Source organism: Crocodylus siamensis, chromosome 4, assembly GCF_052110815.1.
Source record: "Crocodylus siamensis isolate JL-2025a chromosome 4, ASM5211081v1, whole genome shotgun sequence".
Lineage (NCBI taxonomy): Eukaryota > Metazoa > Chordata > Crocodylia > Crocodylidae > Crocodylus > Crocodylus siamensis.
The window spans coordinates 112,411,416-112,426,679 of record NC_143398.1 but is presented as its reverse complement, the minus strand read 5'-3'; the positions used below and the strand labels follow the sequence as shown (position 1 = coordinate 112,426,679).

The 15,264-nt window shown below is 46.6% G+C and overlaps 1 protein-coding gene across 4 annotated transcripts in view; it reads left to right on the top strand.

The window, feature by feature from the left end:
* LOC149866352 (sodium- and chloride-dependent GABA transporter 2) overlaps positions 1–15,264 on the top strand; it is a 50,092-nt gene that overhangs the window by 22,301 nt on the left and 12,527 nt on the right. For all 4 annotated transcript variants that reach the window (XM_090043393.1, XM_090043391.1, XM_090043394.1 and 1 more), the window contains exon 7: positions 2,019–2,153. In XM_090043393.1, the coding sequence (XP_089899519.1) occupies positions 2,019–2,153 (135 nt within the window). The remainder of the gene's footprint in view (positions 1–2,018; positions 2,154–15,264) is intronic.

Genomic DNA, 15,264 nt, shown 5'->3' with positions numbered 1-15,264 from the left:
TCTGCTGACAACGGGGTGCTCTCGGGTGACAGCGTAAAGAGGCCCAGGAAGGATGCGAGTCCCCCGACTGTTAGTTCAGACTTAGTTAAGGATTACCTGGAGGGCTTAGATGTATCCAAGTTGGTGGGCCCAGATGACCTTCATCCGCGGGTGCTGAGGGAATTGGCTGGTGTCATTGCGGAGTCATTAGCACCGCTGTTTGAGAATTCCTGGAGCTTGGGCCAAGTCCCTGAGGACTGGAAAAGGGCCAATGTGGTCCCTATTTTCAAGAAGGGGAGGAAAGAAGAGCCTGGCAACTACAGGCCAGTCAGCCTCACTTCTATCCTGGGGAAGGTCTTTGAAAAAATTATCAAGGGCCACATTTGTGAGAGCGCTGCAGGGGAAGTGAGGTTGAGGGGTAACCAACATGGGTTCGTGCAAGGCCGATCCTGCCCGACTAACTTGGGGGGGTCTTGTGGCTGTCTACAACCTTATCAGGGGCCAGCAGCAGGGACTCAGGGAAAGTCTGTTCACCAGGGTCCCCCTTGGAGTCACCAGGAACAATGGCCACAAGCTGAGGGAGGACAGGTTTAGGTTAGATATTAGGAAGAACTACTTCACAGTAAGGGTGGCCGGAGCCTGGAATAGGCTTCCCAGAGAGGTGGTGCTCTCACCTTCCCTGGAAATCTTCAAGAGGAGACTGGATAGGCACCTGGCTGGGGTCTTATGACCCCTGCCACCCCTAGTGCTCCTTCCTGCCCATGCCAGGGGGTCGGACTCGATGATCTGTCTAGGTCCCTTCCAACCCGTTGATTCTACAATACTATATGTCTATGATGTTCCCATGGTGACCTTACTAACCACCCAATAAAAGAGAGTTCCTTCCTCCTGTCCTTTAACCAAGACACTATAATTGAAACCCAAACTTTCCCTTTGCGTCCCACTTACTGACCCTCCTGTCTGATCTGTGTCTTTCTAATGTATTGTTCTATATGAATTTATGGTGGACTCTTACCTTGAACATGCTGTGCAGTTCTGCATCTCAAAAAGGATATATTTAGAACTGGAAAAAGTACAGAGAAGGGCAACAAAAATGATCAGCGATATAGAGCAATTGTCATACCAGAAGAAACTGGCTAGGAATCTTCAGTTTGGAAAGGAGAAGGCTGAGACATAGTGAATAACAGTTCCCTATTCACTTTGTCCACCACCAATACAAAGTCAAGAAGGGTATGGACAAAGTGAATAGGGAATTGTTATTCACCAAGTCCCAGAATACTAGAACTAGGGAGTACCCTCTGAAAATAGTAGACAGGAAACTAACAAGAGAAACTTTATTTTTTAGGCTGTTCCAGAAGGTTTGCTACCTTCTGGAACTCATTGCCACACGAAGTTGTAGAAGCAGATAACATAGACAGATTCAAAAAGAGATTAGACAAATTCATGCATGACAGATCTATTAACAGTTATTAAGCAGAACAGTCAGAGATGTTTCCTTTGGCATCTTTAAACCAGTGACTGTGGGTGCCAGGGATGGTAATTAGTGGGGGGCAGGTCACTAGGTATACCCTGTTCCATGGTGTCCCTCCAAAGCAAGGGTGCTCAAACTCTGGCCTCCAGCACTGTGTCATCTGGCCTGTGGGGAGCCCCCATGGGCCTGCATGCTAGATCAAGTGCATAGGGTAGTGTGGGGTCTGGTCCCAGTGCACAGGAGTTGGGCAGGGGCAGTGTGGGAGCTGCCAGAGTCTGATTCTGGCTGGGTGGGGGCAGTGTGGTGCCCCTGGAAACTGATTTTGGTGCATGGGGGCTGGGTGGGGGCAGTGTAGGGCCCCTGGCATCTGATCTGAAACTGAGCACCAGTGCTCTAAAGCATCTGCTCCTGCCACTATCAGCCTATTGTCTGAGCCAGTATGGCACATCTTATGTTCTCTTGCACTGCCTTTGTGTCCTTGATAGCAATGATCAGCTGGAACCTTAGGGTTCCTGGCTGTTACTGTGAGCTGATCTCTCATACTTGCTCTTTTTTATCTTCCTTCCAGGTGGTATACTTCACTGCTACGTTCCCATACCTTATGCTCGTAGTTCTGCTGATCAGGGGAGTCTCTCTGCCAGGAGCTTTCCAGGGGATCCTGTTCTATCTTTACCCAGACCTCACTCGTCTCAGGGACCCCCAGGTAAGATGGAAGGAGGATAGTATGGTTGAGCTGGGCTATGATGTGTGCATGTCTCTTTCCCATTCATTCCCTTTCTTATCTTCTCATCCCCATTTTCCCTCCTTTCTCTAGTTCTCTTTCTTGTTCTGCTCCAACACTTACGCTTTCTTCTTCATTCTTTTTTCTCTATCTCTTGTTTTTTATTCCTCTATGAACTTAGTCCACACTGATGTTGGTAAGTGTGCTGCTGACATCACCAGCTGACCTCACTGGTCTATTCTGTTCACTCTTCTATTCTTCACTTTCCAGCAGAGTTGCTGAAATCCCAGAGTCCTTTACCTCTGGTATGGCTTTTGGTGGGCTGGGGGCTGATGTGAATGGCAGGTGATGAAGGCTGTAGACACTATCAATAGGGCCTCTCAGCTGTTTGGTGACACTGTTTTCTGGAGAAACTCAGGGTAAAACTCCACCCTTCTCCAAGTGCAGACACAGGGATTGTGAGGCCCCCAGAAACTATGCATTTTATTTTTTTATTTTTTTTTTAAGGGTGTGCTGCCATGACAAATGCCATTAGAGGCCATCAGCTCTTCGTAACCCCTCCTACAGTATGCTGGGGGAGGGTGCTTCTGAACACTGCTGTAATGTCAGTCTACCAAAGCCCCTGATCCCAGTCCCCCTTGTTTTCCTTGCCACCCCCGTCCCTCAGTTAGAAATTCCTGCCAGTTTGACTGAAGGTTCAGTGCCCGACTGCCGTTTTTAATCTCTTCAGGACAAGTTCTTCTACGTTAAATCCTGGCTCCAGCTGAGCTGCTGTACCAGTCTTTGTGAGAAGGTGTCTCCAAAGGAGATTAAAGGGTGCCTGCCTGGAAAATAGGTCAGCAAAACCCCTCGTAACCCTTTTTAACCCTTTCTGGTCCAGCCAAAGCATTTTCTCTTTGCAGTCTGTTGTGTAAAGGCGCAGGGAGGTGTGGCGCGTGCTCTATCCATCTCCTTCAGTGAACCTTCCCGTGCACTGAGAATGCAGCTCTTGGGGATGTGAGGAGCATTATCTAAGTAAAGGACTTGGAGGCAGGATTCCCTTGTTTCAGTTCTTAAAGCCAGAGAAGCTGTAGCTGAACTGAGTTGGTCATTTTGACCAAAACTCTCAAGCCTGGGTGCCCACTGTCAGCTGCCAGCATTTGAGTTTAGGCATCTTGTTAAAAGCAGTTTGGTTTTTATCTAGTCACAAACAGGGGAAGCTAGAGCTGCTCAGCACTTCTGCAAATCACACTTATCCGTGTGCCCAAGGAGGGACTCAGAAGCTTAACTAATAATGCTGCCTTTTGTCTTGCCATTTCTGCATCTGTACAAGGGTGGTGTTGGTACTGACCTCCCTCACTCTAAAACCTCTCAGGACTTGCCTGCATTAGGGAGCTGCTGCTGCTTATGTATAGCTATTACCACAGAGTCTCTTGGCAGAGCCCCCTAGTGGTGATGCAGCATATGGCAACAGAAGTGGTTTTTCTGCCAAATAGGCTCTTCATGCCGGGATGACATTTGCCTTAGCTGGCAAAGCTCTCATCTCTTCGCAGAGATGAGTCCAGACTGAGTGTTTGCCTGCAAAACATTGTAGTATAGAACCTACCTTAGCATGGAATTATTCAAAAGCAGCTAAATGACTTCTCAGTCTATGCTGGAAACCTTTGTCGCTATAGTAAATGTTGGTTAGGTGTGAGGATTTTTTTTTAAATGGCATTTGTATAAGATTCACTTATACTGGCATAAAAGTCCTTTGGCCAAAACAGCTTATTTCACTCAGGGAATTGGTATTACCTGTAGAAGGAAAAGCACATTTCTGCTGATATGAAATGTGTCTGTGCTACTAGCCAAGCCTTTATAGTGTCGTCCAGGCTGTAGAAGCACAGTCTGTACTGAGAGTCAATGACCCCCATCTCTATGAGGTACTACTGAATATCCTAGCTTGGCTACTTATAACTAACTGAACTTCCTTGGTGGAAGCAGTTTGGAAATGCAAAGTAAACCCCCACACAAGACAGCCTCAAAGAACTTAATAAGGCTAGAACCCATAAGGTGGGTTTATTTCCTTAAAATGTCAGATTTAAGAAGTGCTTTGTTTCATGGCTGATCCTTCTCCCTCTTTCTTATAATGCTAGTGAATTGCACAGAAAGTAATCACCTTTTGATTGTTCTTGATCATCCTATAGAATTTTATAGCAATGCCCTGAACTTCTGTTAAACTCTTGAAGACTTTCCCACAGGGGAAGCAATGGGCTCGTTAGCATCTAAAAACTGACACATACCTGGTCCCAAAAGCTCCTCTGCACTAGGATAGTAGGGCAAGATCAGAATTCAAAATGATTTTAACAAATTGGAGAAAGTGTCTGAAACCAACAGGGTGAAATACTCAAAAAAGAGCACGGACCAAAGTGCTCCATTTAGGAAGGAGAAATCAAATGCATTTGTACAAAATGGGTAATGCCTGGGTAAACAGCAGTGCTGTAGGGAGACATGGGGGTTATACTGGGTCACAAATTAACCACACATCAGCAATGCAATCCTGCTGTGATAAAGCAATATTTGTTCTGGGTTCTATTGGTAGAAGCATTGTCTGCAAGACAAAGAATTATATATATAAAGGGCTTAGACTCAGTCTGTCTATTTGTAACACTCTTGGAGCACTCTGATTGGTTGTCTCAGCAGCCAATCCAAGTGTTTACAGAAATAACCAATCAGAGTGCTCTGCACAGACAGATGGTCTGCAGCGTGCTACCATGACAGCAGGAACGGTGGGGATGGCAGAACAAGCTCCATCACTCCTTCCCCCTCTGCTCCTGGGAGGTGGCGGCCACGCAGGTCAGTGGGTGGTGGCGCTCCGTCCCCCTCCCCCCCCCACCCCCCGTCATTCCTGATGGGAAATTGGCTGGTGTAATTATGCCTTCCTGTTTGGCATTGAGGAACCTCAGCTGAAGTACTGTGTCCATTTTTCAGTACCACACTTTAAGGAAGCTGATGATGAAATTAGGGAGTCCAGAGAAGAGCAATCGGAATGATAAAGAACATTAGAAAACCTGACCTATAAGGCAAGGTTGAAGAGATTTGGCCTGTTTAGTCTTGAAGGGGAGGAAGTATAAGAAGCATAGATTTTTCAGTAGATAAAAGGCTGATATAAAGGAGATGGTGACCAGTTTTCTCTTTTTTCCTGGAGGAAGTGCAAGAAGAGGCCTTTACACAATGAACAAAATGAACTTTTCCTTCAGATCTTGCTAGAAGCCCTTCCTGCTCTCTTCTGCTGCCTGGCTCAGATGAATTAGATCTGCCCGCATAAGAGCTAGTTGTTTGTATTACAGCAGTACTAAAAGCTCCTCGTTAGGGCTTGTAGCCCCTTTACGCTGTGCAGATACACAGGAAGACATGGTCATTGACCCAAAGGGCCCAGTCTGAGTCCCAGCTCTGTAGTTACACCCACACAGCTGGACCTGTCTGGTCACACAGTCTCATTGAAGCTGCTGAGGCATTGCATGGTTTTGAGGGGTCAAGTGTTTGCCACCAAATAAAGCGGTTGCAGAACTGGGGCTTAAGTTGGGAAAAGCTGTAACAAGCAAGTATGGCCAACAACAAAAGTAATAAGATCCCAGGGCTATATCATTTAACAACAAACTCAACTCTGAAGGCTGCTTAGCCCACGGACCCTGATCTAGTAAGCACACGCATACCTGAGGAGTTCCATTGATTTCAGTGGCATTACTTTTGCTTAAAAATAAGCACATGCATCTGTGCTGTTCTGGATCTAGTGTACTCAGCAGGTGAGCCCCGTGTGCATTGCTGAATCCCATTTAGCTGCTGGTATAAACTGCTGTCCAGTCCAATTTGTATTTTTTATTATGCGCTGTCTACTTCTCTTATGGCTTTTGTTGCTCAAATTTTTGCCTGTTCTCCTTCATCTCTGCCTTTTAAAAAGGTCTATTTTTCTTCCCCTTCATTCCATTATTTAGTTTTTTCCTATTTCCAGTTTTTTTAACCAGTATTTGTCTCTCGCACCCTACCCCCCCAAAAAATGCTTACTGTAAGCTGCTCAGTTGCCCAAGACCCCATGCTTCATCCTCCCTCAAAACAGTGACTACATTTGTCCTGCAGTTATAGCTCTTTGTTAGCTGTAGTTCCTAGATCAGAGGGGGGTCCCAGACGATGTTATGGGGAACCAGGTCTGGAGGATTAGATGTAGCATGGCGCTGTGGGAATGTGCTGCAGCAGGGGTGCTCAGATTGAAAGGGGCAAGGTTAGGTCTGCGAGGGTGGCCCACCGGGAAGGATCAGACACATTCATAACTTTGTTATTGAAAATGCTTTGGGCAGATGCCACTGCTGGGGAAGAAGGCTGGTCAGGAGTGAGCTACACAACCCCAGTCGACCACTGGGATGATCGAGGAAGGGTAGTGTTCACGTGTCTCAGGGGAATATGACTGACCTACATGGCTAAACACTAGGCCTTATTTCCAGTTTTGGAGAGGAGGGGAAGGGGTAGGTTTAGATTTCCCTGCTGCAGCTGAAGGTCCAGAGAAGCACAAGCATAAGCCCCTCACCCTCACCCGTTGCTGCTTCACTGCTGGGGGGCCTTGATGCTTCACAGCAAGGATGGAGGTTGGTTGGACCTGCTAAATGTTATTTGTTCCCTTTTATTTATTTTCCCCAGCAGGCCTTCAGCTGGCTCTATGTTCTTGCATGGTTTCTTTCACTACCGCTGTTTTCCAGGTCTGAGAAACCTTCTGTGTGTGTGCATTTGTATGTTTTTGTCCTGCAGGGTTGTGTTTGTGTGTGTGCGTGCATGTGCACAGCGGCTGTTTGCTTACATAATGTTCTGCTCCCTACTGTGCAACTCTGTCCCTGACAGTATCTTTGTACACATGACTGCAGGGCTTCCTTGCTTTGCATTAGCAGGGAACTTGTGGGATTACAATAGACTGCTGCTTTTTCCATCCATCCATCCATGGGGGCAGTGACATGCCTACTTGCCTAGTCTGCAGCTGTCCTTGCAGACTATGTGAGCATCTCTTAGATGTCCTGAGCCTTTGCTTGTGCTCTTGCTTTGCATGTCCAGGTTTTCCCTTGTCTCTTTGCAGGGGTGTCATGCAGCAGGTTAATGATGTGAAGGAATGATGCTTCTTCGTATTTCCTGTCTTCTGTGCCCCACGTACTAGATGGTTCAGGCCAGGGTGTCCATTCCAGTGGCCAAAGATCCCTTACTCCTTTTTGTTGTGGGCCTGTAATGGGATGTCTAAGTGGGATGGCCTACAGCTGTGTTTGTCTTGGTGTTTTCTCCTTCCCCTCATTGTGTCTCTTAGGCTTGCCCAGTTTGTGGAACTGGGACCTTGTTTTGCTGGCCAAGTCGCTCAGCCTGTGGCTGTACACCCACGCTGGGTTTGTCCTCAGTGCTGACACTGAAAGAACAATTAGTGAAATCTTTTTAATCCATCAAACAGCAGGATGGGACCAGGCAAAAGGCAGGCTGTAAAACTGCTTCCTGGGCTGTGTAAACAAGGGGCAGGGAGTGAATGCCCCCTACCCCAGCTCTCTCTGCAAGCTGCTGCGCTTTGCAGTGTAAAACTGAAACCTATTTGCTTCCTTGTGGGGTTTAAAGGACAAAGGAATGCTGGCCCTGTTCTGTCAGCTCAGTCGTTTGTGACTTTGCAAAGGTAAAGAGCCCTTGTTGCTCTGTGCACACTGTGCAATGTGTGTACTTTATAATACCCTTGTGATTATGTTTGGCACTTCTGACAGGAAGCGTGGGCTGGAGGGAGGTGTGTGGGGCTGGGAGGGAGGAGCTTCCAAACTCCAAAGCCCTGGTTTTTGCCATTGTGACTTGAGATGCCTATAGCTTGATTTTTCAGAAAAGGAGGGACAGTGATAGCGGTGTCTTTACTCTGCCATTTGTTGTCCTGGTTCACCGGGTAGACAAGATATGAGAAGTAAAGGGAATCCTTTCAAAGGCAATAGTATCTTGTGGCAGCTTCTCTCTCAGCTCCTCTCAACATGATGGTGTTAGAGGGCAGCAATGCGATTCCTCCCAGTTCTGCTCTGACAGCAGTCCAGCTTACATCCCACCCTTCGCTCAGGGTTGTGCCCAAAAGACATACTCCGGCCCTTGGGCTATAAACTCTTTGGGACAAGAACTGTCTTTTTCTATGTGCTGATACAGCTGTAAGCACAAATGGCTCTGCTCATAGGCCCACTCCTACAAGAGATGATGTTAATAATAATTAGCTGAGCACTATGGGCTTTTGGTGTCCCAAATGGAATCCAGAGATCTTGGAAACCCCTCTAGTAAAGTCAGACCTAAGAGACTTGTTCTGTGTTGCCTAGTGAGCAGGGGTCATGTTCCAGCCAGCAGGTAGCACCTCCGAGTACTGTTTATGCCCACTGGCTCCAGTTTCTGATGGCTCTTCCATTGGCTTATGTCCAAGTTAAGTACCTCCTTTGTTTTTAGTGAATAGTGATGTAACCTGGTTTGTGCTCACCTGTTTGGGGAAGGTGACTATCTGCAGCTGTGAAAAGAAGGACAAGTAGATTCCAAGGAAGAAAATGCTATTTGCTCTTTTCCTGCTTTTATATGCTCCCAGTTTTCCCAGGCAGTGAGCAGAAACAAGACCATGTGACCTAAGCTCAGACTTTCTTTCTTGCACTACCAGTCACTTGTGGTATGGTGGCAGCCCAGATTGCTAAGCTTTCTCTATGGCAAGCACTAGGTGCAAACTACTGTCACATACAGGCTGAACTGAGGGTAGGGAAGTTGGTGCTGGGAATGCACCTCCCTTTCCCTGCTCCTGTCTTGGCGAGCTGCACTGCCTCTGACCATGGTCCTCAAAGTACTGGGAGCATCCAGGGGGAAGTGGTGGGAGGAAATTAAGGGAGGATAAGAGCTTTACTTCATGCTTTGGCTGATTATGACCCCTGGTGTTTCCAGGCAAACTTGCTTGAATGCCCCATGTCTCAGGCTAAGTAAATAAGGCAAGTTCATTATTTCAGGAGAAAGGCTGGGGACTTGGGCAAACAGTGAGAATGGTACTAAAACAGCTGAGAAAGGACAGGGGCATGGGAATCACAGCTTCTGGCCAGCCCTTGGCAGGCTCAGAAATATCTATCTTGGAATCTGAAGCAAGAGTAGGATTAACTTTGTGACTAGGGCACAGAATAAAACTGACTAGTCCTTCCTTTCTTGCCACACATAGTGTGACCTTCCACAGGCCAGTTCATGTCTCTGTGCCTCTGTTGTCCCACGTCTTTAAGGGGGACAGTAACAGTTCAGCACCTCATAGCATGACATCCTTATTTTGTGCATTATGTGCAGATTGTAATAACATTCTTTTCTGAAATGGCACCATCCATTATTTGTGAAGTCCTTTGAGATCTTCCAAAGGAAGGTGCTATTTCAGTGCAAAGTATTATTAAATTCCAGGCTATGTAATGAATCAAACAGCTGAGAAAAATAAAGGAACATCCTCTAGCAAGCCATAACCATTCTGGATAATGTCAGCTTAGGCATGGAGGTTCAAGTTAAAAGCAGAGTAGAAGGTTACTTTGGTGGACAGGAACAAATGAAGCATAAAAGAAAATGAATCATGCGTTGAATGTCCTGGATAACCCAAAAAATTGCTACCAAGCATCAAATGATTATCCAGCTCATTGGCATGCTAGAGGAGTCTGATAAACCAGATAAAACTGAACTGCTGTCTTTGGGAATGTTGTTTCTTTTACACTGTTGGTGAAAAAGAGCTCTGTATACTAAAGCAGATCCTCTTAGAGCACAACGTCAGGACCAGCTACTGTAACATTTTTACCTGACAGAGGATTTTTTGTTAGAGGTGAGAGGAATGTTTGGATGGCTGAAAAATATATATTTCCTCCCAGACTGTAGTGCAGAGAAATATGAGAAATAAATTGGAGGTGGAAGGGAAGGGGGGAGAGGGGAAAAAAATTTTTTTTTTAAACAGAGTAGTTAGTCCACATAACCCAATATGAAATGTCATCTAATGGTAGCTCTGGGTTAGGCATGGGGAGGAACCTATCATGATAAATTGAGAAACCTTTGACTTGTCAAGGCGACCTGGAGAACTTGGCCAACACAAGTAAAGGGAAATCAGAGGAACCTATACAATAGAACTTCACAGATAACAAGTATTTTCTTTGAACCAATGGCAGGCTCCCTCAGATCGCCCTTGAAGATCTGCTTTCAACCAGGCAAGAGAAGGGAGTGGAGTCCTCTGACCCAGTTTTTTTGAACTGAAAAATAAGAATGCCTGTAAACATGTTTTCTTAGGGAAGAAAGAAAAATGAACCACTACACAATGGGAGGTGAGTGGTTAGGCAGTAGCATTGATGAAAATAATTTGGAGGTTTTGGTGGATCACAGACTCTCTATGACTCAGTGGTGTCATGCAGTCCCTCCTCCCAAAAACAAAACAAAACAAAACAAAACCCCCACAACAAAACAAAAAACCTAAAACAAAAAAACCCAAGTGCAACTTTAGCCAGCATTAAATGGAATAGAATACATACAACTGAGGGAGGGAATAACACCACCCTAGTCAGTGCTAGTTAAGCCCCAGCTAGTGTACTGTGTACAAATCTGGATGCTGCAGTTTAAGAAGGATGTGGAGAAACTGAAGAGGATGATAAAGGTGGCAGAGATGGTGAAGGATTTGAAATGCAGACTGTATGAGGAAAGGCTGAAAGAACTAGGTGTGTTTAGTTTGGTGAAAAGGAGATTACTTGTCTATCCCATCTGCCAACCCACAAATACATTGTAATAAACACCATTCCTTTGAGTTGAGTGTTAAAAAAAAATACCTTTGTCTTTCCATTCATAATAGATTTTCAATAATCAATCATAGGAGGATTTTGATATACCCTTAAAGTGCAAGGCTGTTGTTGTTTGGGTTGGGTTTTTTTTGTGGGTTTTTTTTTTGTTTTTTTTGTTTTTTTTAAAACCTTCCTATGCCTAGATCTTACTTTTCTGCTGTTTTCAATCCAGTTTTACCTTCTGAATCTCCTGGCCTCACACCTAGGGCCGAAGTACAGACATTCAAAAGACCTGAGCCTGAGTCGATTCAATCTTTGCAGGTCAGTCTAACCTGCGCAGATTGCACTGGCAAGCAAGTGAACAGACATTCACTTTTGATTCTGGAAATGCAGCCATGTGCCTTCAGTGGCTTAGGCCAGAAGCTGGGGGGCACTAGAGCAAGCGCTCCCTTCTCTTCTGCAGTGGCTGGAAGGCTGGAGGGAAGCTAAGGTGAGGGTGGGGCATGGCCAGGCCCTAGCAGGCCTGAGTACGATTGGTGAGGGGTTTAAACCCCCACCCTGGCCTGTAGGGACCCCAGCTGGGGTGTGCCTGGAGGGGGAGGAGGAAGGGATGTGCTAGGCTTTTGGTGGGGGCAGGAAAGGAGCATGGCCAGACCCCAGCGCCCAGCCAGATGCCAGCCCAGTGTGGCCCCCTAAGGCAAAGGGGCAGGGAGGGAGTTCATTTCTCCCTTCTTCCCATGGTACTGCAGCTGGGGTCTGCCTAGCCAGGGAGCAGCAGCCCCTGTTAGGGTCCCTCCCTAGCTGCTGCTCCAGGGGCAGGGGCATGGCCTGACACCTAGCCAGCATGGTCCCCTAAGGTGAAAGGGGCAGGGAGGGGGTTTATTTTGCCCCCTCCCTCCCCTCTCCCTCTGGGGGACTGCAGCCAGTGTCTTCCAACTCCCGCTGATGCCATCACTGCTAACACCTGGCCAGGCAGACCTCGACTTGGGTCCCTTGGTGGGAGAGGGGAGGGAGGGAAAATAAACCCCCTCTCTGCCCCCTTTGCCTCAGGGGGCCATGCCAGGGGCTGGCATCTGACCATCCCCTCGGCCCTGCCACTGGAGCAGTGAGGGTGGGGAGAGACCCTGACAGAGGCAGCAGCCCCTGTCATGGTGTCCTGGGGAGCACAAGCCTCTTCCCGGTGGTGGGGGGCTGCACTGTGGTCAGGAGCAGGGCTGGCAGAGCTGCCACAGCCTGTGTGGCAACAGTGGTTGGGCTCAGAGGGGGGGCCATGGAGGGGCTAAGCCAAAGTTTGGGGTGGACATAGCCTCCCCCCCCCCCCCCCCAGTCCCCTCACTTGCCGTGTGCAGGCTGCAGCAGCTCTGTCCACCCCATCCCTGCCTGCAGTGCAGCCCCCCGCACAACACTGAGAAGAGGCTTGTGCTCCCTGGGACAGCATGACAGGGGCTGATGCCCCTGTCAGGGCCTTTTCCCCCTTGCTGCTCCAGCAGCAGGGGTATGGGCATGGCCAGATGCCAACCCCGGGAAAGACCCTCTGAGGCAAAGCGGGTAGGGAGGGGATTTATTCCTTCTTCCCTCCCCTCTCCCCCAGGTGACCCCAGCTGGGGTCTGTCTGGCCGGGGGCAAGTGGCAGAGGCAGCAGCCAGGGCTGGCAAGACCCTGTCTGCAATCCCCCAGTGGGAGAGGGGTGGGAGGTGGGAATAAATCCCCTCCCTCCTCCCTTCACCTTTGAGGGGCATGGTGGGTCGATGTCTGGCCATGCCCCCACCTCTGCTCCATCTAGGAAGCAGAGGGACCGGGCCAGCCCTGCTCTCTGGAGCAGGGAGCACAGCCCAGCCCAGGGCTGAAAAGCATGCTGGGATGCTGAGGGACTGTGATTTAACTTAAACCAGGAAAGGTCTGGGACAGAAGTTCCATAAATTGGTTTGACCTCAACCAGTTAAGTCTGATGTTACATTCAACCCGGTTTATCTTAAACCAGTTTCTTCCATTTTGAAACTGGGTTATGTGCACTGAACTTTTGTTCTGTTATAGGTTTAAACCAGTTATCTGATCACTTAAACTGGTTTATGTGTAACTTCTGTCCCTAGCCTAAAAGGCTTGCTCCAACCTCCCCCTGGAATCATTGGCAGTCTTTCCATTGGCTTTAATGGAGTTTGGATTGAGAATGCTGGCTGGGTTGCTCACAGAAGAGATGGTCTACAGAAGCATTCAAAACAAAGTTTAGCATAAGGACATTGCCTTTTCTATTATACAGATTTTGCTTTTTTATGATGACTTAAGGGGGGAAGGAACATTTAATGCAGCTGTCTAATGAGGTAGAACAGATTTTTCTCCAGAAAATAACAGAGAAATGATCATGGCATCCCTTATATAATGCACATCGACATGGGAACAAAAGTAGAAAGAAAGACAAAACTAAACCAACAATGACAATTGAATCGAATCTACACTGACACGCATAATAGCCTGGGGGAAAAGAGCACTGGCTGATGAACCAGAAGACTTCTGGGAAAGGAACAATTCAATGGTGGAGGGTGGGGGAGAATAAACATTAGCTGAAACCTTTGCTTTGAACATTCAGCATGAGATTTTTAGCTAGTATTGCTGTTCACCGAACTTGTACCAAAGACATCCTTTTTGCCATCCTTTTTAAGGAGTAACTATGGAGACAGGAGTATTTGGGCCATGTACATGACAAAAGCCAAACCATTACTGGAGGTGTTTCAGTTGTTGTGCCCCAAGACATGTGGCTTTTCTTAGGCTCAGAAATGGGGGTCTGATTCAAAGCCTGATAGAATCTAGCGTAGTCTTCCCATTAACTTCAATGTACACTGATTAGACTGTGAAACCAAGGTTCCTGACCACCTTGTATTCATTTAAATCAGTTGTTTACAACCTTTTTAAACTTGAGGCAGCTTTTGGAAAATGCCAGCTCTGGTTGATTACAGCTAAATAATAATACAATTCTTCTGTTGCAAAGAACTCAAACCTGGTCAATATGGTTTTAAAATGATGAATTCCTATTTGAAATATCTAGATTTATTCTGTGAATGTTGCATGGCATCCTGTGGCATCCTTGAAAAGATCTGAATGGTACCCTGGTTGAGAATCTCTGCTTTAAATATTCCATGGCCTCTCTTGCATCAGGAAGCTGAGATGGTATCTATGGTGTGTGGGCCAAATTATAATTTGGCTAATTATAACCTTCCTAGCAAACTATTCTTTACCCTCCCTCTTCCTCCCCCCCCCCCCCCCCCCCCCCGCATCCCATTATTTTGCAGTGTTTGTAGCAAAGAGACATTTTTTCTCTCTTCTCCCCAGAAGAGGAAACATTTCAATGGTGGTTGGTTGATCTTTTTCTATATAGTTCTTAAACAGCATCAAGAATCTTAATGAGACAAGCAGCATAACATAGAAGGTGTTAGGATTAAAAATGATGGTGGTTGTCTCCTTCCTCACTGAGAACTTCTTTTGTGGATTTTCTCTGCTTAACGCTTTGATGAAGCCTAATAAATAAAAGTGAATAGTATCTGCAATTATGTAAACTAGACTTTGATTGACGTTGGCATTGATTGACATCTGATGTAACTTCCTGAGACCATTTGTACGTGTTCTTGACAATGATGGAGAAGTGTTGTTCCAATGCACCTCATGTCCCCTGAGACAGACTAAAACCTTGGCTTATTTTTTAGCAACATCTTTTATTATAACAGCTTTAATTACTTCTAGCATTTTTTCAATAAAACGAAATTGTGTTGCATCTTAAAATCAAATCTCTGAGCCAAATGATACTATAATGAATTTTATTAAGCACTTTTCTAATGCTTGGGATTGGAACTGCCCAACTGTGTCTTATAGCTTCTAGTCTGATATGTTCTTTGTTGCTATTTGGAGACCTCTGAGAGCCCCAAACCCCTGTAAATTGCATTAAAGGAAAAATTAAGGTTGAAAGTCACAGGTACCTCTGTCTTCACAAGGTCTTGGAAATTCCCTTGTACATGCTGTTAACATGGACTGTGCCCTAGAATTCAAGAGTATCTCTGCCCGCAGCTCTAGATTACAGTGCATCTCAGTATGTTGCTGTACTGTAGACCAGTGGTCTCCAAAGTGGGGTGTGCGCACCCCAGAGGATGCGCAAGACGATCCATTGGGGTGCGGGAAGAAAATATTAGAACTTCTATTTAGATGTATATTTATATAAATATACATATATTGGGGGTGTGCACTCAAAAATTCTTACTGATAGGGGCACGCGATCCAAAAAAGTTTGGAGACCACTGCTGTAGACCATGCTTGTATGCCTGCCCCATTTCACCTTCCAATTTCCCTCACTGTCA